The following is a 23,246-nucleotide window of genomic DNA, read 5'->3' as shown; positions in this document are numbered from 1 at the left end:
TCCGAGCTGAGGCCGGATAGACCTCCATACATTCTCAGCTGGTGGGAAGGGAAGTTGTCAAGGCCATAAAAGGCAATGAGAACGGTAAACATTTGGCTACGATGTCACCCTGCGTCCAACAGGGCCATCTATGAGACTGGACCAGAACAAGAATGAAGCTACATGAACACGGGAGGTTAGCCGACCAACGGGGAGTCTTCTATGCTACGTTTCAGTGGCAAAGACCTGATGGTGTGATCTAGCTAAAAACGACTACAACAGGAAATACGTCGCTATCCAAATCTACTAAGAATTCTGTTGTCTTAAAAAAAAAAAAAAGAAAGAAAAAGGAAAAGAAAAAAAAAACACTAAAAAGCAAAGAAAAACCAAGCAGCCCGAGGATCTCGGAGTAGCGGGTAGACTCCAGCCACAGTCCGGGTTGGCGTCCTTTGATGAACGGGTACAGGCTGGAGCTAAATACAAAAGTCTCTGAATGAGTGAGAGAGTAACAAAGTGCAAAGAGGATGACTGCAGGAAGGTGCCCCGGGGTGGGGCACCGAGTGCCAGCAGCGCCTACGAGCCTTGGCTATCTGCACCCCTTGTAGGTGGGGGTATCCGTGCCAAGGACAGTCTGGACCCAGCTGTGCTGAATGCGGGTCGAGCGGATGGGCGCTGGGGTCCCCTGCGGCAGAGACCCAGGGTGTGGTGTGGTCCTGCAGACTGAATGAGGAGGTGGTTTTTCTGGTTGAGACTTATACTGAAGACTGGTCCCAGACCTAGGAGCAAAACAAACAGGAGAGGTTTTAGCATCCAAGGCCACAACTGTTGACTCTCTGTGTGAGGCCAGTGTTACTTAATGGTATCTGTCCTGTCCCACCAGCGGTGGGCGGTGGTGCCAACTTAACAGAGCCAGCCCTCAAGGCATGGGGTCAGGCAGGAAACAGTTACTGAAAAAAAAAAAACAAAAACAAAACAAAACCAACCAGACTGAATTTGCACAGTTGCATGCACACATATGCACAATAAATTTTAATGGGAAAACATTTACGTTGCTTCTCTTCTTTCTCTACCGAAGTCCTGACCGTGTGCTGTAGCAGCATCAGCAGGACAGTGATACTCAGAAAATCATCCTCAGCGGACAGGAAGGTAGTACCTCTAGCTAGAGTGGGCTCTAGAAACTGGACAGTCCACCAGGAAGGATGGACCCCCAGGACCCGTGTGCACACTCATGATCTCCACCTACTGATTCAGACACTATCCTAAACATCACCCGGGTACCACTTCGAGATCTCCATCTACTGATTCAGACACTATCCTAAACATCACCCGGGTACCACTTCAGATGTTGAAAAAGCTCAAAGTTCTAGAAGGCAAAAGCAGTTACAAGTTTCTGGAAAACTTACAGAAAAATACCAGTGTCTACAATACATGAGTTTGCCTGCATGTCTGAAAATATCTAGAATGCTATCATTTGTACTTACAGGGGCCACACACATATTTGTTTGTGTGCACGGAATAGACCTAGAAGCCACTAGTACTGCCTCTTGGGCAGGGAACAACCTACCCTTTGGTAGCTGTTACATTTTGAGGTGTGCACACCCCCTTCCCCTAATCACACATGTTGTCATTTGTGGTGGAAGTACCTTCAATAAATATTATAAATAATATTTTCTTAAGCTTTTACTTCCCACAGCCTGAGCCACAGTCATGGAGTCTCACTTTCACAACAGCAGCCAACAGGCAGCTTCTGGCCACAAGAGAGCTGTGCAGCCCTCGGGACACTGCCTCACCTTGTTAACCTGGGACAGTGGGGTCCTCACGGCTCCCGCAGGCAGCCGGCCCCTGCTGCTGTCTTCAAACAGTCTCCCTGGGGACCGCTCTCTCCTCGTGCTGAGCATCCGGCCTGGGGACTTCTCCCGCTCCAGGGGACGGCCTGGGGACTTGTCCCTGCGCAGCTCTGCCCGGCCTTCTCGGTCTCGGTAGCGGTGGGGTGTGCTTGGCTCTCGGGGGTGGCTGGGGCCTTCTGGTGGCGCTGGGCTGGAGGCCACACGTTTGGTGATGTGCTCATTGTATGTTGGTGGGCCTCGCTTGTTGGGACTGCTGGGGGCAATAAGAGAGTCAGGGGTCTGAGAAGCTGTGGCCCCAAACTGCAATTCCCTTCCCCTCTAAGTATCTAAGCAAGCTTCTCACTGCTGTTCAGGCTGTTTGGTTTAGTTTTGAGACAGGGTCTCCCTATGTAGCTCTGGCTGGCCTAGAACTCATTATAAAGTATGAAGCTCAGGCTAGCTTCAAAGTCATGATCCTCCTGCCTCAGCCCCTGAGGGTTGGGGTTAAAAGAAAGCTTAGACCTGAGGACAAGGACAAAAGAAACCCAAGCTTTCAGGTGTCGGTGCCAGTTCTCACCTGCTGCGCACTCGCCATGTGCCCGCCTCAGCTAAGCCCTCTGCGCTTTGCCTCACTGTCTCCAAACACCACCCAATGGAAACAAGCTTGAGAGAGCAGAGCCCTCGCTGCACAGGGAAGTGCATGGTGGTGGAGAGGCCAGGAGGGGAGAGGTAGCACCCAAGAGAGGTCAGTCTGGAGTCATGATCTCCACACTCGATCATACCAATCGAATAGTTGCCAGAAGTCTCCTGTTAGGAACGGGGCCTCTCATAATGCAGGACTCAGAGGCCCATCAAGGACAGCCTTGAGGAAGACTGTCACCTTCACCATCAGGGGCTGGATCTATAACAGCCTTGTGCTCTGTGCTGGTCACCTCTCCCTCTCCCTGAGGGTGGCTTTCCAAGTTTTTGTGGCACCTGATATAGTTGCTCAGAAGGTCTACAATTTCCACAGGGATGACACTTGATAAAATCAGGAAACCAAGCAGAGCAGACAGAGACAGTCTGGCTAGTTCACCCTGGCTCAGAGCTTAACCATTAACAACCTCTGATCTCCCCAATCTACTGAGAACACAAGGCCTTTCCCCCCACTATCCTTGGTGATACTAAAAATTGAAGCCAAGGCCTTGTGCACGCCAGGCACGTTATCCACTATGGAGCTACCCCTCCCCCCCCATACTGGGACCTTCAGTAGGATCAATCCAATCCCACCTGGCCTGGATAAGATCCGGCTTTCACCAGATCCGTGGCCCAAACTACCGGCTGGAAGAAGGCAGAGCTAACCAGGCCAGCTTACAGAGGTCATCTTGTGGTCAGCTGGCCATGAACAACAGCTTTATGCCAGGGCCTGGCTTTCCCACGCAGGCTACCTGGTGATTCAGATAAACACTCTGAAGCCAGCCCCACCCACTCCACTTCTCGATGGTATTAAATGGAAGGGACCTGATGTGTACACCGGAACTCAAAGTCTCCACACAGCTCGAGAGCTGCAGAGCTCTGAGAGACAGAAGAGGGGGAGAAATACATTAAGCCTGTGTACAATGGAAGAGAAATTCTGGAATGTGTCCACAGGGGCCCATCATATGGCACAGGAGGGTGCTGTGCCCGGGGACTCAGAGAAGACATTCGGGGCACCGGCTGAGACTAATGAGAGGAGAAAGGGCTCTCATCATCTGAGGCCAAGGGGGCAGTCAGTCTTCCATCTCCACATCCAGAACGGCCCATGAGCAACCGCGTCATTTATAGTTTCGGCAGAGTGACGGTCCCTGCTCTGCTAAACAAACCAGGAAAATGGGGCCTGCTGTGAATGCCAGCCAGCCACGCCAGTCACAGACACCGACCCACCCAAAGCAGCCAGGAGCGAAAAGACCATTCTAGAAGCAGAACGGTAGCGAAAATCTGACTGGGGCTATGAGTGGGACTTGCTGGCAGCCCCCAGGGAAGCCACACTGCTATTTCACAGCAACTGGGGCCCTTCGGGACAGCAGAACAAGCAGGCCCTCACCGCGGGACCACAAGGGGTCAGGAGCAATGTGCAAGACCACAGAGAAGTCTAACCCAACACGTGGATCCCGTGGACCCCTTTCTGCATGACTTGGAAGTGACACCAAGATTCTAGACACTTTAGGGGTACACGCTGGCCTGGAGTGCACACTGTTCTTACAGCACACCCCTGCAATTAAAATCACACCGACAAAGAATTAAGGCCACCGGCAAGACACGCTGAGGCTCAGGAAAGTGTGCACTGTGCTCTGTCGCTTCCGCACCAGCGGGGCCAGGACCACATCTCAGAATGGTAGCTCCTATCTGTCAGTACGAGGCAGCTTGTCCGGCACAGCACAGAACACTGAAGATGTGTCTGTCTTTTACAACATCTAACGTGTCTCGGAACCCTTGGCGTTCACCCACCTAATTACAGGCCCTTGGGGAATAAAGAAAGCGCCCTCAGCATTGCTCTCCGGAGCCCTGGATGGGATGCCTGGCACCTGGCAGGGGATCCTCACAGCTGTGTACAGGTAGAACTGTCCAGAGAAGTAAAACCATAGGTCAATGAAATAGTCCCCTGGGCTGACTCTCAGAGTTTGTGGGCCAACATCTCCAGCTTCTTCTTCTTCTTCTTTTTTTTTTTTTTTTTTTTTTTTTTTGTTTTTCAAGACAGGGTTTTTCTGTGAAACAGTCCTGGCTGTCCTGACACTCGCTTTGTAAATCAGGCTGGCCTCGAACTCCCAGAGATCAGCTTGCCTCTGTTTCCTGAGTGCTGGAATTAAAGGTATGTGCCACCACTTCCTGGCAATCTCCAGCTTCTTACACATGATGTGGCTCTGGTTCCTAGTCTTCTGGGCCAAAGTGAGGCAACTTCTATGCCCAGCTGATGGAGCTACAAGTGGGTCCAGCCCAGGAAGGCAGACTCAGCAGCGCCTGAGGATTCTATTCTGATTTTCTGGTACTGTAGCCCACAGATTCCTTGATTTTCAAAGGGTTGGAAGTTCCAGTAGCAGACTGGAAGCCCAGAGAGCTGCTGATGTTTATGACAAGAGCATTTTTTAAAATTTATTTTTATTTTATTTGCATTGGTATTTTGCTATATTACATGGATGTCCTTGTGAGGATGTCAGATCTTGGAGTTACAGACAGTTGTGAGCTGCCATGTGCATGCTAGGACTTGAACCCAGGTCCTCTGGAAGAGCAGTCAGCGCTCTTAACCACTGAGCTATCTCTCCATACCCACGACAAAGAGCATTTAAATAAATAAGCAGAACAACAGCTAAGCAGGAGAGGAGGAGAAGCCGCTCCCTGCACTGCCCCGGAGTCATTGCTAAGACATCAAGGGACAGGTGTACACGAACACACAGCCCCTTCCGTCAGGAGGAGGGAAGGAAGCTAGAATGGAGAACTGAAAACCTCTGAGGTCCTACTTCTCCATGAGAGCGAAGAGCAGGCACACAAAGACTGGCAAAACCAACCTCACACGACTCAGAACCAAACTAGGTCATTTTCCACCTCAGGTTTTCCATCAAGTCCTGGATTGACTAAAACCACACTGACCAAGCCTGGGGTCAAGGGTGGCTCTGTGGCCAGTATGCCAGGCCCAGGGTTCAATTCCCAGACCTGCCAAGAAAGCACGCATGTGTACACACTCAAGCATGCTGACCTAGCACATTGCGAAACTGGCTTGCAGCAATCCAACAGTATGTTTGCAAGACAACTGAACTCGGCATGGCTTGGTGACAATCCAGCATGCTCTGTGCCCGTGGCCCGCTTCAGATCCACAATAGAGTGGAAGCCAGCAGGCTTGTAGCCAAACAGCCACTGCGAAGATTCTGCAGTCGGGCAATGTCTGAAGTGACCCCAAAGCCCGTTTCCAGAAAAGGATCAATATCTGACCTGAAACGATCCACAGGCACTCAGAACTCTGTGCTGGAGTGGGCCTGGGGCTCCAGCGTGAGGAAGGACCCTGCTGGGCCGTTTAACAGGAGCCCTCGCTGGAAGTGGAAAGTGCCTGCGGCAGTCACTGAAGCAGAGGAAGACAAACTTCCTTTGGGGGTGATAAAAATGTCCTAAACTTAGATGCTGGTAGAGACTGGATACATCTCCAAAGATGTTAGGCTTTAAAGGGCCACTCTAGCAGTTATCTCATTAGAGAACCCAGCGGGACCTAGACTGTTTGAGGGTTACTTCCCACCCCCTGGAGCTGGAGTTACAGGAAATTGTGAGCCCCCAATGTGGGTGCTGGGAACACAATGTGAGTTCTCTGTGACCACAGAGGGGGCTCTAGTCCTCACTGTGAGACATGAAGAGGGCTGAAATGGAATCTGTGCTATCAAGGGGTGGAGGCAGAGTCTTGACAAGTAAGCAGGGTGGACACAGAAGGTATCCACACGTGTGGTTCCGTTTCGTACCACGTGATGCCCTGCACAACCTCAAGACATTGACAGCTGCGCCATTGCTAGATGTGGGCCCTTGACTTCAGAACAGAAGCATGAGCCTTCTTTACACCTAACCCAGCGCCATGTATCCTGTCACAGAACCAGAAAACAAACTAATACGTGGGATTGTTTTTATGGCATAGCAAACATGGGCCTGTGCACATATATATGCAGAGAGATCTCTAAATAGAAACACAACAAGTTATAAGATTGGTTCCTTCCTGGGTGGTGCTGGAGTGAGGAGGAGAAAGGAAAGAACAAGAAAAGAAACCAGGTCTGGCTCCCTGAGGGTTGAGGCAAGAGGACTGTTTGAACCAGGAGTTCAGGGCAGCGTGGCAATTTCACGGAAGTCAAGGAGGAGGATGGTTAGAGTGGAGAGGTTAAGAGCACTGGCTGATCTTCCAGAGGACCTGGGTTCAAGTCCTAACACCTACACAGTAGGTCACAAATGTCGGTAACTCCAGTTCCAGAGGATCAAACGCCCCCTTCTGGCCTTCCCAGGTACCACACACACACATATGTGGGCAAAAGACTCATATACATAACCTAAAAGTTGAACAAAAAAATTCAAGCTGGGTGTAGTAACACAGCTGGGAGGCAGAGGAGGATGGGTCTCTATGAGTTTGAGGCCAGCCTGATCTATCTTGAGTTCCAGGCCAGCCAAGGCTACACAGTAAGACCTTGTCTCAAAAAAATAAATACATAAATATTTAATTTTTTCTTAAACACAGGAAAGAAAAGGAACCCAGGAGACTGTACTACTTTATACTTTTTGTGTTCTTTGAGTCCTATACCCTGGGTTAGATTACCAACACAAAAATAAATACAAATTTAAAATATAAAATTTAAACTCTAGTCAGGTGGTAGTGGCACACGCTTTTAATCCCAGAACTCAGGAGGATCTCTGTGAGTTCGAGGTCAGCTTGGTCTATAGAGCAAGTTCCAGGGCAAACTCCAAAGCTACAGAGAAACCCTGTCTCGAAAAACAAAACAAAACAAAACAAAAAAAAGTTCTCAGGCTCCACAGAAGCCTTGAGGGGCTAGGAAGCCATGGCCCCTTATATGTCCTGCCTCCCTGCCCTCCTGATGTCATTCCCTTGCTGTTTCTTTGGGGAAGTCCATCCTGGTCCCAAGTCTAGGCTGCAGGCCCATCAGGACTAGAACTCGGGTTCTAGTTGCCCTGCTACCGCACTGGGCTGGAGCAGCATGAAGGAGGGGCCACACATCTCTGTGGGGCTCAGCAGCTAGCATGACAGAGACACACACACCAAAGCAACAGAGTCTAAGTTGTGAACTGTTCTCAGCAGAGTCACTGAAGACACCCTGGCGCGACGTCAGGAGTCCCCGGTCACACAGGAGTCCCCTGTCGCTGTGACCGGGGAGTCCTTCACAATACCTGAGATGCTTAGGAGCTAAAGTGTGGTTGATGTCCCCCCCTGCTCTTCACTGCCCTGGGGAGGGAGGCTCAGTACCTGCGGGAGGTGGAGGGCACCCGGTGCTGGTCAGTGCCGGTCTCCTTCACCAGGTTCCCCTTGCAGCATATGACTCTCAACTTGTCCTGGTAAGAGGAGGCCAGGTAGATGGCGCCCGAGGAAATTGCAGGGCCCAGGTAGCGCGGGTTTGGGATTTCCAGATATGCTCGGGCAGGGGTCCTGCAGGGTTACAGGAGAGGAGATATCATTACTGTTTACCTCCATCGCTGCACGGCATTCCTGCCTCTAAACCTGTCCTCAGAGCATGGAGGAAAATGCTTACCCTAGGGAGGAACGTGCCTGGATCTCAATTACTTCCAGTGAGTTGAAGTGAGTCACAAACAGATAAGGTTCTCTGTAGGCTGCAGGGTCACCATGGAGGAGGAGCGTGAGAAAAACAAAACAAAACAAAACAAAAACAAAGATGGGGGAGGGAAGATAGAAGAAGGAAAATCAAGACTTGCAAAAAGACCAGTGGCCCGGAAGCCGGTACCCCACGACTACTTCCCCACATGGCATAATCGCAGGGGCTTGGTTTATTCGCTGCCAAGCCACAGCGTCAGGAACAACTCTATCCCAGGAGTTAGTCAGGTAAATTACAGTGCCCCTAGGAAGCTCTGCCCAAGGTAAGAGACACAGCAGAAAGGCCTGCACCTACAACAGTGTACTGCCCAACCAAGGCAACTTCAGGATACAGGAGCGCGCCACTCAGGACGGGGAGATGTCAATCGGATGCCTGTATTTGATAAAACATTGGGAAGACGATAAACTCATCCAAGTTCTTCCCTTTGGGGCAACGAGATGGAGACAATAGAGATGGACACACGGGTGAGATGTCTCCTGTGGAGCTGTTTACACCATTACTCGGTAAGATTTTAAAGATCTTGCCTTCCCCAAATATGAATGTTTTGCTTGCATGTATGTCTGTGCATGATGTTTTCAGAGGCCAGTAGAGGGCGTCAGGTCCCCTGGAACTAGAGTTACAGACAATTATAAGCCTCCATGTGGGAGCTGGAACTCAATCCAGGGACCTCTGGAAGAGCAGCCAGTGCTCTTAACTGCTAAGCCATCTCTCAAGCCCCTCCAAGTTTATAAGATAGGTATTTAGATTTTGCTGTGGGTTTTTGTCATTGTTATTATTTGCTTCATTTTTTATTTTTTTCCGAGACAGGGTTTCTCTGTGGCTTTGGAGCCTGTTCTGGAACTAGCTCTGTAGACCAGGCTGGTCTCGAACTCACAGAGATCCGCCTGCCTCTGCCTCCCAAGTGCTGGGATTAAAGGCGTGTGCCACCACGGCCAGGCTATTTGTTTCATTTTGTAGACAGAGTCTCCCTACCTAGCCCAGGCTGGCCTTGAACTCCAGACCCTCCTGTGTGTGCCGCCATGCCAGCTACGTGGTAAAACTCGTCTCTGTGTGATAGCGTCACTGAAACTAGAGAGGGCAGGACAGATCCTGCTCTCCCAGAGAGGAAAGCTGGTCCTCACTGCTGATCCTGTGACAAGCCATGACACTTTTGCTTATACTCTTTGAAGAACCTACATAGAGGGGAACAATAGTCTCTAGCAGAGTGAGTGACCCCCATCCCCTTGGCCAGCAAAAAGAAAAGCAAGAAAAGCAACCTTGTTTCTCTTTGTTTTTGAGGCTGTTTTTGTACTTTGTTCCGGAAACCACTGACATCATGAGGGGCAGAGCTGAGCTGACCCAGAGTCATGGGTAATGTGCATGTTGCTATAAGCCACCAAGTTTCAGAATGGGTTAACATTTATTTACCTTGTATGTCTGTGTGTGTGTGTGTGTGTGTGTGTGTGTGTGTGTGTGTGTCCTTTCTACAGCATGATGGTGCTGTAGAATATCCACATGGTCTTGTCTTATGGACCTGCATGTTTGTGTGTTTGTTCTTGGATCCACTCTACAATTAGACACTTACAACCCAAGGATACAACCTGTATGTTCAGTGTCAGTTCAAGGATGCTCACCACAGTGTTTCTTCTTACAGAATGAATGCACGTGACCTCATTGCTCTGCCTAGTCAGAATTAACTAATGTGTGTTCAACTCAGGGGCACTGCACAGCCTTGAGAATGACTTCTCATCCACAGGGAATATTCTCTTTTGTATCCTGAGATCGTAAACATTTCACAGGCTGAATTCAGCCTGGGAGACCTGACTTACACATTTTCCACAGACACATTAGGCAAATACCATCCACGCCACTTAAGTCCATTAGAATACTCTAGCAGCAGACCGAAGCCAAGAATTCCACACAGCTCTTTCCTAGGACATGGTTCAGCAAATAGGAGCCCCGCACCCCAACCTGGTACCTCACGTACCAAAGGCCAGAGGTAAGCGGCTCCACTTGAGATCATCTGTGCGGCTACGCCTTCCATAAGAATCCACAAACACCCCAAATTCTGTAAGGTGTCAAGAACATTTAAGGTGTTAGCTCCAGAGGCCACATATGCTATGACAGAAGAACAAGGAACAAACCCCAGGGACAACTGACCAGATTTAACCGGACTGTTATAGCCAGCCGGCTTCTGCAGAACCACTGCCTCAGTTAAATTAAAATGAGGATTTTCTTAAGTAAAGTTATCTCATCAATCAAATTTATTCTAGCAAGAGGACTAAGGCAAAGGGGAGGAAGGAAGTGGGAAGAAAAGGGGGAGAGGGAAGAAGGAAGATGGATGGACAGACAGACAGGAGACAGAAGAGGAAGAAAGTCAGAGACAGGAAAGGGGAAAGAAACACCCAGTGATTAAAAAAGAAGAAAAACTTAAAAGAAAACAAGTATCAAGAGAAAAAGTAGCAAAAACCAAACCAGAGGAAGAAGGTGACAAAAAGATGAAAGGGAGGGGGAGCCACCAAGGGCTTCCATGTCGCTGGGCAAACATCCTCTGCCCCTTGGCAGGACCCACCCTGCCGACCAAGGGAACCGCAGGGGCCCAGGCTGGGGACTGACCATGGAAGCAAAGCAGGTACTCCTCCCGCTGCCCGGCGCCATTCGCCTGCACGATGGACACGGGGAAGCTGTTGGATGAGGATGCGAACACAGCAGGCGCCAAAGAGTGGTCATTCTTGTCCAGGAACTCTGTGAAGGCAGGTGAGATGGGGCTTCAGGAACGGTGCCCACGCCTCCCTCCTCGAGGCCCGAGCCCTGTGGGGTGGGGAGGAAGACCACACGCGGCCCTACCCTCGAGCGTGTACTGCTTCATGTCGATCTCATAGAATTTGTTGGTTCCAATGAGGATACTGTAATTGGTGAAGTGGATACAGCTGCAGGGTTCGGAGGTCTCTATCTCCTGAGATGAGGGGCACAGAGGGACAGAGATGACACAGGACACCTCCTCTCCATGGCTGTTTCTGCCTGAGCCTCTAGCCTCCCATCTATGCCTGCCAAGATGACATGCAACCTGCTTCTACCTAATAACTGTTGCTCTATACCAGGCCCAGGCAGCCTCAGAAAACAAGGGGGAACTGCAAGTCCCAAACGGGTGAGACACCATTTCCACAGACAGGCAAAACACCAACAAAACGTTCTTCCAGGAGCAGAAGACTGGAACGCCCCTCCAACGATGAACACTGGCAGCAGGGATGCCTGGCCTCGGCGTCCTCCTTTGGGCTAGTTTGTAATTTGCTGGTTTCTAATTTGAGTCTGTATTATCCATAGAGTATCCCTGCATTTGGCCAATCCAAATATCATTAAGACAAAACAAAACGTAACCGGCATGCTTTCTTAAAGCGATGGCCCAGAATCAAGTTTGCCTGAAGCCAGCAGTTCAAACTTTAATCATCACCATCATGGAAAACGTATCCATCGGCTCCCTGCCAAGCGTGAGGGAACAGACGCAGGACCCTACCAGGAGAGGGTAGGAAAACCAAAGGTTTTTCTCTTTCCCAGTCTTAATTTCTCACTTACCAATCAGAAAACACTGAGGTAGCCAGCTCCATCCCCAATGCACAGGCTACACAGGCGGTCAGCAAACACTGGCTGACAAGCCTACCATGAGCCTGTTTCACTAACAACCACCTACACACATAACTCATATCTTTTTTTTTTTTTTTGGTTTTTCGAGACAGGGTTTCTCTGCGGCTTTGGAGCCTGTCCTGGAACTAGTTCTGTAGACCAGGCTGGTCTCGAACTCACAGAGATCCGCCTGCCTCTGCCTCCCGAGTGCTGGGATTAAAGGCGTGCGCCACCAACGCCCGGCAACTCATATCTTTTTATGCTCTGAGTATTATCGTGATGTGACCAGGCATGAGCCACAGCACACTTAGTCTGGGGCCAGAAAACACCTTCTCCAGATGTGAGGTTAACTTAAAGGTCAGAATGCTTCTCCTCCACACAGCACTCTGTCCTGAGGAGAATCAAACAGAGCCAGCGATGGCTGTCCCTTATCCCCAGAGACCTTTGAACACTGAGGGAGATGAGGCGGATGCTGCTGGGGACTGCTAACCAAGACAAAGCTGCTTCTGTCAGCTCAAAAAAGACGCCTCCTCCATCCACCTCCAGATCCTCAACAGGAGAAGGAAAGCGAGAGGGTCACTCTCTTGGTTACCACAGGCTCTGGCTCTTCCAGGAAGGACAGGGCCATGCTCTGGGCAGCAGAGAGTCAACACAGCCCGCTGTGTGCACGACCCTGGCTGGGGCCCGTGTGCTGGCCCTGGGGGTGGGGAAGCTGGGCCGTTAGCTTGCCTTCCGGATGCAGTACTTGCTGAGGCTGTCATTGTAGCGGAGGATAACGACTTTGCTCGGCATGGCGGCACAGATGCAGAGGCTATTCTCGATCTAGAAGGCCATGGGGGGGAGCACAAGAAAGAGAACGCGTCACTAGCATGAATCGGATGAATCGGAGCTCTGCATAAACCTAGAGAAGGGGTGTGACTGGAGCAGAGTCTTGGTCTCACAGCACTGGGGATGTGATGGAGGCCTAGGATGGTCTGTACACTGGCGTAATGGGGGTATCATGGCCTCGGTCATCAGATGTCTATAGCACCCTCTAGTTGTAACAATCAAAACTGTCTACAGACATTACAAATGTCCCCTGAGGACTGAATCACCCCTGCCTGGGACTCACTGCCTTAGCTGGGATCCAGAGATGGTCTAGCGGCCACATGACACCTCACAGTTCATATATTTGTGCCTTGGGTGGAGATGGACTTTTTGACATTGCCCTGAATGGGAGAGGACAGGGTGACGTGAGGAAGGTAGGGAGCAGGTTGTAAACAGCTTTGTCACGTGGTTCATCTCCACTGTCAACTTGATTTGGAATCACAGAGGACGTGCACCTTGGGCAGGGTTAGCAGAGCCTTTCCCGGGCGGGTTAGCAGAGGCACAGCTTCTTTTCTGTCCCTGTGACAAAATCCTCTGACATAAATAACAAGGCAAGGGAGACAGGGCTCGCCCTGGGGCAACCTGTGGCTAGCTGAAGAGGTGGAAGGCGCGAGAGACAGGTGCATGCGCTAGAACGCATGCGCGCTAGCGCTCAGAATGCATGTGTGCTTTGTTCCTATGTCAAGTTAACTACTAACAATAACCATTACAGGAAGGGCAGGAAGGAGGAAGCCTGAAGGATGCCAGCGTCTCAGGCCTTCTGATCCACACTGGTGTGAGTTCTGGATGCCACGCCTCCCCTGCAGTGAGGGACTGACTACCATGGGAAATCCGTCCGTCTGTAAGTCTCCTGGTTGGGGATTTGGTCACAGACACAAGCAAATAAGGAATACTCTTTGCGTCTAGAGGGACAAGGTTTCGGTAGGGTCTGTAGTACGGCCTTCTATATCAAGATGTTTCTACCTCTTTCGCCAAGAGTGAAAAGACATCCATTGCACACACAACCATCAACTGACGGTCAGCAGTTGAAGGAACAGAGAGGAAAAATGTAAATTATTCATACTGCTGTTCTGGGAGGCTGTATACAGTGCATTATGAGGCTTTAAAATCTATATGCACATTTCAAATGGGTTTTAATATTTTGAACAATAAAATAAAAGTGATTTATAGTTTTTAAAAGGTATTTTTGGAAATTAGCATGTACATTTCTAAGTAACTCATTGTTCATAGGAACAATATTTAAAATATATGGGAATGTAATCAAAAATAAATGCCCACATCAAAGTTACAAGGTACAGCTACAACAGCAGTCTGAAGCGCTGGTATTAGGAAATGCTATGAAATCCAGCGAACTAAGAACCTGGAATAGGAAAAAGTCAGGGGAAATTAAATGAAAGAAGAAAACGGACAAAGGCAAAAGATAATGATAAATAAAAAAATATGCCGTGACAGACAAAGTCTAAAGGTGATGCTGGGAGCTGATGTTGCTGCGAAGGTGCGGGCTGCTCCTGCACAGGACCAGGATGCAGTTCCCCACAGCCTCATGGGAGCTCACGACTGGCCTTCATGGGTACCAGGCATGTGGTGCACAGACATTCATGCCAGCAAAATACTCACATACATGATATAAAATAAAAAAAATGTTAAATGAAATTTCATCTCCATAAAACTGCTGCTACAGTGTAAGTGTGCATGTGCACCCATAGTGTGTGTGTAAATATGTACACACATGTACAATACACGTCTATGCGCATGCCATGCTGTATGGACGCAGGTCAGAGGACAACTTTCCCACCCTGCACTCTGAGCAAAAGAGCCACAAAGTTCATTAAATCAGCTGTGCCTGCTTGCAAACACTAACCTGCAGGCGAGGGGACGAGGAGAGTCACGGAACCCTGGCGTGGGACTCCACCACTCCTGGCCATTTGTGTGTAATTCTGCCCTAACTGTTCAAGGTACCAGCATGGTGGGGTGGGGTGTGTCTTGGGAAGTGCTAGAGTATGTAACTGGGGAAGGCTAACTCAAGGAGAGGACTCTCCCCGGCTCTAGGGAATCCACCATCCAGCTTTTCACATGGGTTCCAGGGATCAATATTGGATCGTCAGGCTTGTGTAGCTGAGCCGCCTTTGTCAGCCCAAAGTTGTACCTCTTCGAAGATAAATAAAATTGCTGAGCATGGCCACTCATGCCCACATCGTTGGTATTTCAAAGGCTGGGGCAGGAGTATTGCCATGAGTTTGAGGCCATCCTGAACTATAGTATGAGATTGGATTTCAAAGCAACACCACCAACCCCCAAAGAAAGGGAGGAACAGAATCGAAATGAAAGCTATGGGATCTGCAGGACGACTCAGCAGATGAGAGCATTTGCTGCGCAAGTCTGGTGACCTGAGTTCCATCCCTGGGACCCTGCATGGAGGCGAAATGAGAGAATCCATTCTATAGCAAGGCCCAGGCCAGCCAAAGCTAGTGAGGCCTTCTATGGATGACAGAGGCTGGGAAGAAAGTACGAGACCCCATCATTGTGCTCAGCAGAGAGGACTGGAACATTTTTGCATTTTGCTATATTGCAAGTGGTAGTTCCAGAACCCATCCCTGGCAGGCACCGAGGGACTGCCAAATAAATATCTTAAATTAGATTTTGTACGTTTCTAGTAATAAGCACACTTTCATTTAGTTTAGACATAGGTTTCATATTGTATTGCTTTTTTATCCCCAAGTTGTTTGTGTTTTATTTTGAGACAGGGACTCACTATACACCTTAGCAGGCCTGAAGCTTGCTATGTAGACCAGGCTGGCCTTGAACTCTGAGTCCTGCCTGCCTCTGCCTCCTGAGTGCACTGGTCCCTGCATTGTCCTTTTCAAGAGGCTCGGTGTATAGTTATGTACTCTAGAACCCTGAGTTCCGCCATTTGTTTCCTGCTCCTCAGACATTTCCTTCAGATTCGAAGCCTGAGCAAACTTTGCATCCACCCAAATTATTTCACTACCAAAAGGACGCCAAGCGCTCTTGGTGCACGTGCTGAAAACCAATGTTCAAGGCTGACTCAGTAATTTTGGTGGGAAGAGGAGCAGGGTTGGTTTTCAGAACATTCCATCAGCAAAGACCGTGAGGGGAGTTTACCTTGCCAGCGGCAAACAAGTGGCAGCCTTTGACGGCTTCAAACACACTGGGGGAGATGTCGGGCTGGGCGGGAAGGTGCGACTGTGCCAAGGACTGCTTTACCTTCTTCACGTCTACCAGACAGAGGGCCCGCTCTTCCCCTACAGAAAGCAAGAGCTGTGGTCAGGAGGAGGCCATAAATGCCACCAAAGACAACTTGAGTACCCACGACCAGAAAGCATAGGAGCTCCGTGGAGAAGCTAGGGAGTGCCCTTTATCCAAGATGAGTGGGGCAGAAGGGGCTTCTGACTTTGGAATATCTGTATATAACGAAATACCTTGGGGATAGGGTCCAACTCTACATACAAAATTCTGCTATGTGCCATAGCCCTCTTAGAACCTAAAGTCAACTTTATTCAGTAGTGTGTGTGGTGGGGGAGGGAGGTGTTGTCCTGAATTTTGTCTGAGACCAATCAAACGTGATAAGTAGGGATTTTTCCATCGGTGACACCATGGTGACACCCAAAGATTCAGACAGAGGAACATTTCTGGATGTTCAGATAAGGAACACACTTGACCAGTTCATCACCGACATGTTCATCATCAGCCAGGCTTTAGAGCGGAAATGAAAGCAGCTGATTTTCTCGGTTCAGCTTCTTGGGGAATAGGGAAATTTTTGCAGGCATGAAACAGCAAGAATGTTGGCTGAATTTTGAGCAATCTCCGAGAACATGGAAGAAAGGATGTGTTAGGGAACCATGAGGGGGTCCATATTGTGAGAGACAAAGGGAGCAGCGAAAACCAATCACTACGTGGTGGTGGTGGCCACGGCACTGCCCCAGCCCTCAGGAGGTGGAGGCAGGAGGACTGGAATTTCAAGGTAACTCTAAAAAATTCAAGGTCAGCCTGAGATACCTAGCTCAACTTTTTCTTTAAAGACAAGGTTTAAACCAGGTAGTGGTGGCAAAGCATGCCTTTAATCCCAGCATTTGGGAGGCAGAGGCAGGCGGATCTCTGAGTTCGAGGCCAGCCTGTTAAGTTCCAGGACAGCCAGAGGTACACAGTGTGACCCTGTCTTGGAAACAAACAAACAAAATTTAAAAGCAAGGTTGCTCTGAGTATCCTGGCTATCTCTGGATCAGGCTGCGGTACCTTTGCCTCCCAAGAGCTGGGATTAAAGACATACACTACCACACCCCACTACCCATGTCAAAAATTAAAATAATAAACAAACAAACAAAACTCCTGTCAACAAGTAATGAAGTTAACAAAATAAAAGATGCTGCACTGACGTGTGACAGGATGGCCCCGGCCCACGGGTTCACATGCAGACAAGTTTGTGGGGACATTCCTACATTAGCTCAAATGGTAAAATATGCAGAGAGGGAAAGAGGTGTGAAATGTGTTGGCTGAACCCAGAGGACGGGCTTGAGCGTTCATAAACATAAGTAGCCACGTCACGATCATGCGCAGGAGGCAAGCTCTCGGGAGGGAATGGTCCACAGCGGGGAGAGGCAACTACAACAAAGGGCCTGCGGGCCAGCGTAATGAAATATTCCCAGAATTCCTCTGCTTGGGAAAGAGAGGATGGGAGTCCAAGGTCAGCCTGGGCTTCCTGAGACCCTATCTAAAAAAGAACAACAAAGTTGGACTTCAAGCAGACTTTGAGGCCATGGGCACTGCACTCACAGGGTGCACCTACATACATGTGGGCAAACACACACATAAAATTAATCAGGTAGGTCCAGCGTCCAAGGGAGGTCTTGGGTTTCAGAAGGCAGCTCCCCGGAGTCCGTGAGAGATCTGGTAAAGAAGCAAGTCTAGCCCGACCCAGTGCTCCTGTATGGTGATCGCCTACCGATTCCCAGCATGCCCCTGCCACGCTAGCTGGATGAGATGATGCAGCCAAGGAGAAGTTTGCACCGGCACAATGCCGTTTGGACTTCTGAACCTCCAGAGCTGGGAGGTAAACAAACCTCTTTTCTTCATCAGTTGCCTGGTCTCAGGTACCTCACGACAGCAATTAAACTAATTCAGCATCCTCCACTGGGCAGAGTGGCACAGCGTTCCTTGAGAGTGCCAGACTGTGCTAAACTGGACACTGACGGGGAACCAAATGTGGGCAAAGGGCTCATCAGCCGAGGCCTGGCATTAACAGAGTCACACGGAAGAGGGGCACTGCTGACCCAGTCCACTGCATATCTCCAGGTTGAAAGGCAGCTCTCTAAGTCAGAGAGGCTGTGACCAGGCCACCTACCTGCTATCATGAGCAGCTTCTCCAGGTCCTTGATGATGTAAATTTGGAAGACTGCTCCAATTCCTGGGATGTGAGTTAAGGAGTTTTTCAAGACATTTAGTGCATAGAGCCCTTCCTCGGTGCCCACCAGCACCACCTGCCAGGGTGAAGTCCAGAGACAGAGTATAAGTCATGTGACCACAGATATAATCGCTGTGCTTAGCAGCAGCAAAGCCAACCCCCTCCCCATGCATCCTGACGGTGTGTGACTATGGCCAGTCACTGGGACATGGCCTGGGCAACGTACCTGGTCGCTGAAGGGCAGGGTGCAGTTCATGTCAAGTCGGTCATCACCTTCCAGCTTCAGCAGAGAGTTTCCAAGTAATTTCTGTCCATATGTGAGGGGAAAATAGAAAAGAGGAGACAGAGGAGTAAGAACTGTCTACAACCAAACTATCCAGAGACGGAAATTTAAAGTCAAGCTCAGCAGCACCCGCTGGACCAGAGCTTCACACGTGCCAGGCCAAGTACTCGACAGCTGAGCCACAACCCCGAGCTCTGGCCCCATCTTTTGACTGAAGCCCCAGAGGCAGAATGGTTTTGTTGGTTTTTCCAGGGCAGCTGTTAATTAGCTTCAGAGTCACAACACTATGCAGACACACAGGAGTGGGTGATGCAGGCACAGAAAGCTGTTCTGCGATGGGAAATAAGATGAAGCTACCGAGCTGTTAGGAAGGCCCCTTCCCCACCTCAGCTGCAACAAGAACCCAAGCAGGGGCTTCCGTAGCAAGGCAAGCTTCTAGCCCGCATTACCTCAGCCCACACAGGCCGCCGCTCACAGGAAGTACAGCCACGGGCCTATTGTACACATATTAATGTACATTTCAGCAAAAGGCTCATGAGTGGAAAGAGACACACTTCATCTAAACACGCCTCTTCAGGAGGCTCACGGAGAAGAACGTTCCCACTGCTAAGTGTCTGCAGAGTGCTGTTTGGTCCTCGGTGGAGGACGCACCAATGAGCAGCGAGCACTGTGTGCATCCAGGAGGAGTGATGCCAATCAGAGCACAGGGATGCTTCCAGTGTCTTAAGGGTAAGTGGGAGAGCGGATGCTGCAGAGGCAGCTGAGGAGGCCACAAACAGCTAGCTTCCTGGAGTGCAGGTGCTCACTGGCTCCCAACTCAAGGACCTCACTGAGTAAACAGGAAGGCTATTCCAGGCAGACTCCACAGCTTCCCCCCTGCGCTGCAGGGCTGCTGAGGGAGATGCAGAAATATCCCACCGCTGCCTACAGCCTGCACCTTCAACACAACAAACCTGGTTACCACCCTAGCTGTAGCCAGTGGTCCTCAGAAGGAGTCAGGAAACCCAGTCAGGCAGTGGGATCCCCATTACTCCAGTCACTGCCCACAGCCACACACTCTCTCACGGTCACGGGCATACTCACAGCATCGGCTTCTGCCTTTTCCCTAGAAACTCTGCCACCCGCGACGACAGACTCTAAGGCGGTGACCCAGCGCTGCTTCTCGGGGAAGCTGGGTGCTAGCAAGTACAGGGTTCTTCCAGGCCAGCAAGTGGTATGTGGGTGAGACTCCATCTTCAGTATGTATGGGACATCTAGAAGATTCCAGAGAGCACAGGATTGGTCGTGGATGCCTCCCCTGTCCTCTCCAGCAGGGATAATGTCATGGCATCCGAATCCCACCAAGCCCTGGGACTCGAGTTCCTGCTAAGATGGGGGACTAGACAGAGGTCTTGGCAGAGCAAACTGCCACATCTCTATCCTGCCCCTCTCCATTTGTCAAACCCAGTCCACCTCTTGGGCAGGGCTCCTCTGGATCCCACTCACCTGCTTTGGCTGTATTTGCAAGTTCAGAAGCACCAACGGCACCATGAATAGATACGTCCCCATCAGGAAGGCACAGCTCAAATTCTTCCACCGGCCTCTGTCCAGCTTGATGCAAAGAAGGGTGGAAAGAAAAACAAAAGAACAGGACCAAGAACGAGAGAAGAGAGATGAGGAGAGAGAGAAAAGGGAGAGGAAGACAAGAGAAGAGAAAGGAGGGGATGGGAAGGGAGGAGAGCAGAGGCAAGGAGAGGCAAGGAGAGGCAAGGGGAGGAGAGCAGAGGAGAGGAGAGGAAAGGCGAGGGGAGGGGAGGAGAGGCGAGGGGAGGAGAGGAGAGGGGGCAAAGCAGAGAAGAGAGCAGAACAGGAGCGAGCAGAAGAGAAGGAGAAGCAAGGAAAGAGTTGCACAAGGACAAAGAAGGAATGAGGTGCAGACAAGGCAGAGAGGGAAGATAAAAAAAATAAAGTGTGTCAGATGAGGGGCACAGTCAACTTTGTGATGACGATGCAGATTTATGGGCTAGTTGACTGAGGCGGAAGTTCTCTGGTGTGTTAGCAGGTGGAATCTTCAGGGCAGCACCCTGCGGGTTCTTCAAGGGGGAGACCTATAGATTGAGTATCGCACCAATAACCTTTAGAGAAGTCATCTGGCTTTTAATTTGAAAAATGGAAAGTAGAGAAGGCTTGTGAGGCAGTCCAAAAAAAATAATAACAATAAATAAATAAAACCAAAAACTAAAAACAAAGCCTTCACGCCAACACTGGAAGACCTGGGTTAACCGCGTGCAATGACTTCCCCCTTAATCATTAATTTACCTTCTCTGGCTTCATTGTCATAGATGAGGACTTTTGACCCCTCCAAGACAATGTATTTCCTGTCCCAGCCTTGCTGTCCTCGTTTGTTATTCCTGGGAAAAGAAAGATGGGCAAGCGGAAGCAAGGTGGAGGGGCTTCCTCAAACACACTTCCCTAGAAGAGACGGAGAGTGGGAGCAAATGTGGGCCCTCAGGGCCAGCACCTGCCTGAGTCCAGGCCACCCTACAATGGTACCTGGGCACTTTCATCCACCCCTCCAGGTGCAAGCTGCTGCTGGGCTCCTTGCTCTGGAGACCCGGGGAGTTCATTTTGTCACGGCAGAAGGCCTCGGTGAAGTGTGTGGCGTACTCAGCAGGCAGGCCACAGGTAGCTGGCAAGCAGGTGGAGCACTTGGGATGGCACATGAGCTGGCATTCTAGAAGAGAACAAGGGACAGTCTGATGCGCTCTCCGCGGGCCACGCGCTCCTCCACCCCTAGAACGACTGCAGGTGGAGCTGAGCCGCACAAGTAATCCCTGTGCTTTCCCGGGTGCCAGGGAAGCAGCTGCTGCCCTCAACCCCGCTGTCCTGGCCTCGGTCTAGGCTGCCCACGATGAGCTGTGTATACAAACATGTTTGCATGTTCAGTTCACGCCAGGAGGGGAGACACCAGCCCGACACAAAGGGAAGAGAGATGAACAAAGATGGAAGCATTTTACATATCAGCTTGGAAGTCATGAGCTGAAGCCACCATTTGAAGTCATTGTTTTAACAAGGGAAAAAAAAATAGTGTCCTCCCACTGAAGTGAAAAGCTTTGGTTCTGAATGCATTACATGACAATTTAAAACATCGCCTTCACCTGACAGATTCTACAGATGGAGACACGCAGGTGCCCGGCACAGACGCATGGCTGCTGTGCTTACCGAGACATTTGGATGCCTGACGTCCGAAGTGCACAGTATCCAGACACACAGCACACTTGGTGGCTCGCATGTTCAGTCCCACGTTGAATCGGTGAGGAATGTTGTGGTGCATACGTTCCTTAAGACGCCGATTATATTCTGAAGGGAAAAAATTTTTAATTGAAAGTGGAAAGAGAATCCAAAGGATGGGAGAAACAGTCTCTGGTTAGGGTTTGTATATGAATCTATTAGAGCTCTTACAACCAGGTACTTTGACTACATAGTTCCCCAAAGAGGAAAAATAGCCCCAAAGTACCTGAAAATAGTCAAGGTATCATTAGGCTTTAGGAAAAATGCAAATTAAAACCATAGCAAGGTGCCGGGTCATGGAAAAATCTAGAATTCGAGAAATGGAAAACCAGGTTTGGAGGATGTGGAGGAGAAATGGAAAGCCAGGTTTGGAGGATGTGGAGGAATGTGCGTTCTTTGCACTTCCCAGTGGGAACAGAAAATGGGACAGCTACTTTGGGACCCAGTTGGACATTTCTTCAAAAAGTTACCCACAGAATACACTACAAACATCATCTAGCAATTCCACTCTTAGCTGTATGCAGAGAGGATAGAAAATACACACACCCCCAATTGCATATTGCACAGCAGCACAACTTACGGCAGCCAAAAGCAGAACTAAGTCAAGAGCCCTCAGTGACGTAATGGGCGAGATGCGCCAACCAAACAATGAGATAGTATCTAGCCACGGAAAGAAAAGAACTGGGGTGCTGATGTGTGCTACAAGGTGGGTGGAGCTCAAAAACATGGTGTTCTGGAAAATAAGTCGGGCACAAAGGGCTGCAAGCAGTGTGATCCCATTCATTTGAAAGACCCAGAGAAGTAAATCCACAGAGAAATAAAGGAGATTAGTGGTTGGTGGAGGTGGGGGAGGAGACATAAGGAATAACTGCTGACAGAGATCAGAGGTCATCAGGGGCGTCCTCAAGTTAGTGAGCCGATGATCGGGCAGCACTGTGAGTATACTAAAACCACTGAATTATACATTTCACATGGGTGATTCTTAGAGCATGTGAATTTTATCTTCATTAAGCTGTTAAATCATGAATCGTAAAATTATTGTAGCCATCGCAGATGCATCTAGATTTATATGAGTCAGTAAGACCTCGATGACCTGATAGTTACTCAATTTAAGAACATATTCCTGATAGAAGGCTGACTGTGTGGTGGCACCCGAGTCTGTGAACATTTACGGCTGGGGATCATTGTTGTCTGATACAGGGTCTCATTATGCAGCCAGTGTCTGGCTGGCCTGGACCTCACTCATTATGTAATCGAGGTTGGCCTCAAAGGCACAGAGATTTGCCTACCTCTGCCTCCTGAATGCGGGAAGCAAAGGTGATCACCACTAGCCCAGCCCTAAAAATGTTTGTGGATTATTTGTAAATATTTAGTCGTGAAAGCACGTATCTAATGCTTTTCATGGAACTCAGTTTAAAAGTCAGAGTTATGAACAGCAGGATCTTTTTGTTATTAGGAACTGAGTGAAGAATTCTTTTATGCCCAGTTATTTCATGAATGACCTTTTGTTTAGAACTTTTTATGTCTGGAGAAACGAGTCTTACATTTCTATTAACAAGGCTGACCCCACTCCACCCCCCATGTAAGTGACCTGGTGAGAGGCACGGCCATAGTCCATACGGAGAAAAGCTCAGAAGACACCTGAGCTCGGCTCTGCTGGCACCTGAGCTCGGCTCTGCTGG

The 23,246-nt window shown here is 49.7% G+C and overlaps 1 protein-coding gene across 9 annotated transcripts in view; it reads right to left on the bottom strand.

The window, feature by feature from the left end:
• Positions 1 to 300: 300 nt before the first annotated feature.
• Cit (citron rho-interacting serine/threonine kinase) overlaps positions 301 to 23,246 on the bottom strand; it is a 178,832-nt gene continuing 155,886 nt past the window's right edge. For 7 of the 9 annotated variants that reach the window (XM_041647361.1, XM_041647382.1, XM_041647392.1 and 4 more), the window contains 16 exons: positions 21,496 to 21,633; positions 20,827 to 21,007; positions 20,593 to 20,684; positions 19,780 to 19,884; positions 19,378 to 19,547; positions 18,238 to 18,318; positions 17,952 to 18,087; positions 15,716 to 15,855; positions 12,455 to 12,547; positions 10,952 to 11,060; positions 10,721 to 10,849; positions 10,092 to 10,172; positions 8,045 to 8,123; positions 7,762 to 7,941; positions 1,770 to 2,079; positions 301 to 755 (listed from right to left, as the gene is read on the bottom strand). In XM_041647361.1, the coding sequence (XP_041503295.1) occupies positions 732 to 755; positions 1,770 to 2,079; positions 7,762 to 7,941; positions 8,045 to 8,123; positions 10,092 to 10,172; positions 10,721 to 10,849; positions 10,952 to 11,060; positions 12,455 to 12,547; positions 15,716 to 15,855; positions 17,952 to 18,087; positions 18,238 to 18,318; positions 19,378 to 19,547; positions 19,780 to 19,884; positions 20,593 to 20,684; positions 20,827 to 21,007; positions 21,496 to 21,633 (2,048 nt within the window). In that variant the 3' untranslated portion in view covers positions 301 to 731. The remainder of the gene's footprint in view (positions 756 to 1,769; positions 2,080 to 7,761; positions 7,942 to 8,044; positions 8,124 to 10,091; positions 10,173 to 10,720; positions 10,850 to 10,951; positions 11,061 to 12,454; positions 12,548 to 15,715; positions 15,856 to 17,951; positions 18,088 to 18,237; positions 18,319 to 19,377; positions 19,548 to 19,779; positions 19,885 to 20,592; positions 20,685 to 20,826; positions 21,008 to 21,495; positions 21,634 to 23,246) is intronic. The other 2 variants (XM_041647376.1, XM_041647417.1) reach the window with 1 other exon arrangement.

The sequence above is a fragment of the Microtus oregoni genome, unplaced genomic scaffold (genome assembly GCF_018167655.1).
Source record: "Microtus oregoni isolate MIOR12 unplaced genomic scaffold, Mior012 000003F_ref0000135, whole genome shotgun sequence".
Classification (NCBI taxonomy): Eukaryota; Metazoa; Chordata; class Mammalia; order Rodentia; family Cricetidae; genus Microtus; species Microtus oregoni.
Note: the sequence above shows the minus strand (reverse complement) of the source record. Positions and strands in the feature narration are given on the sequence as shown.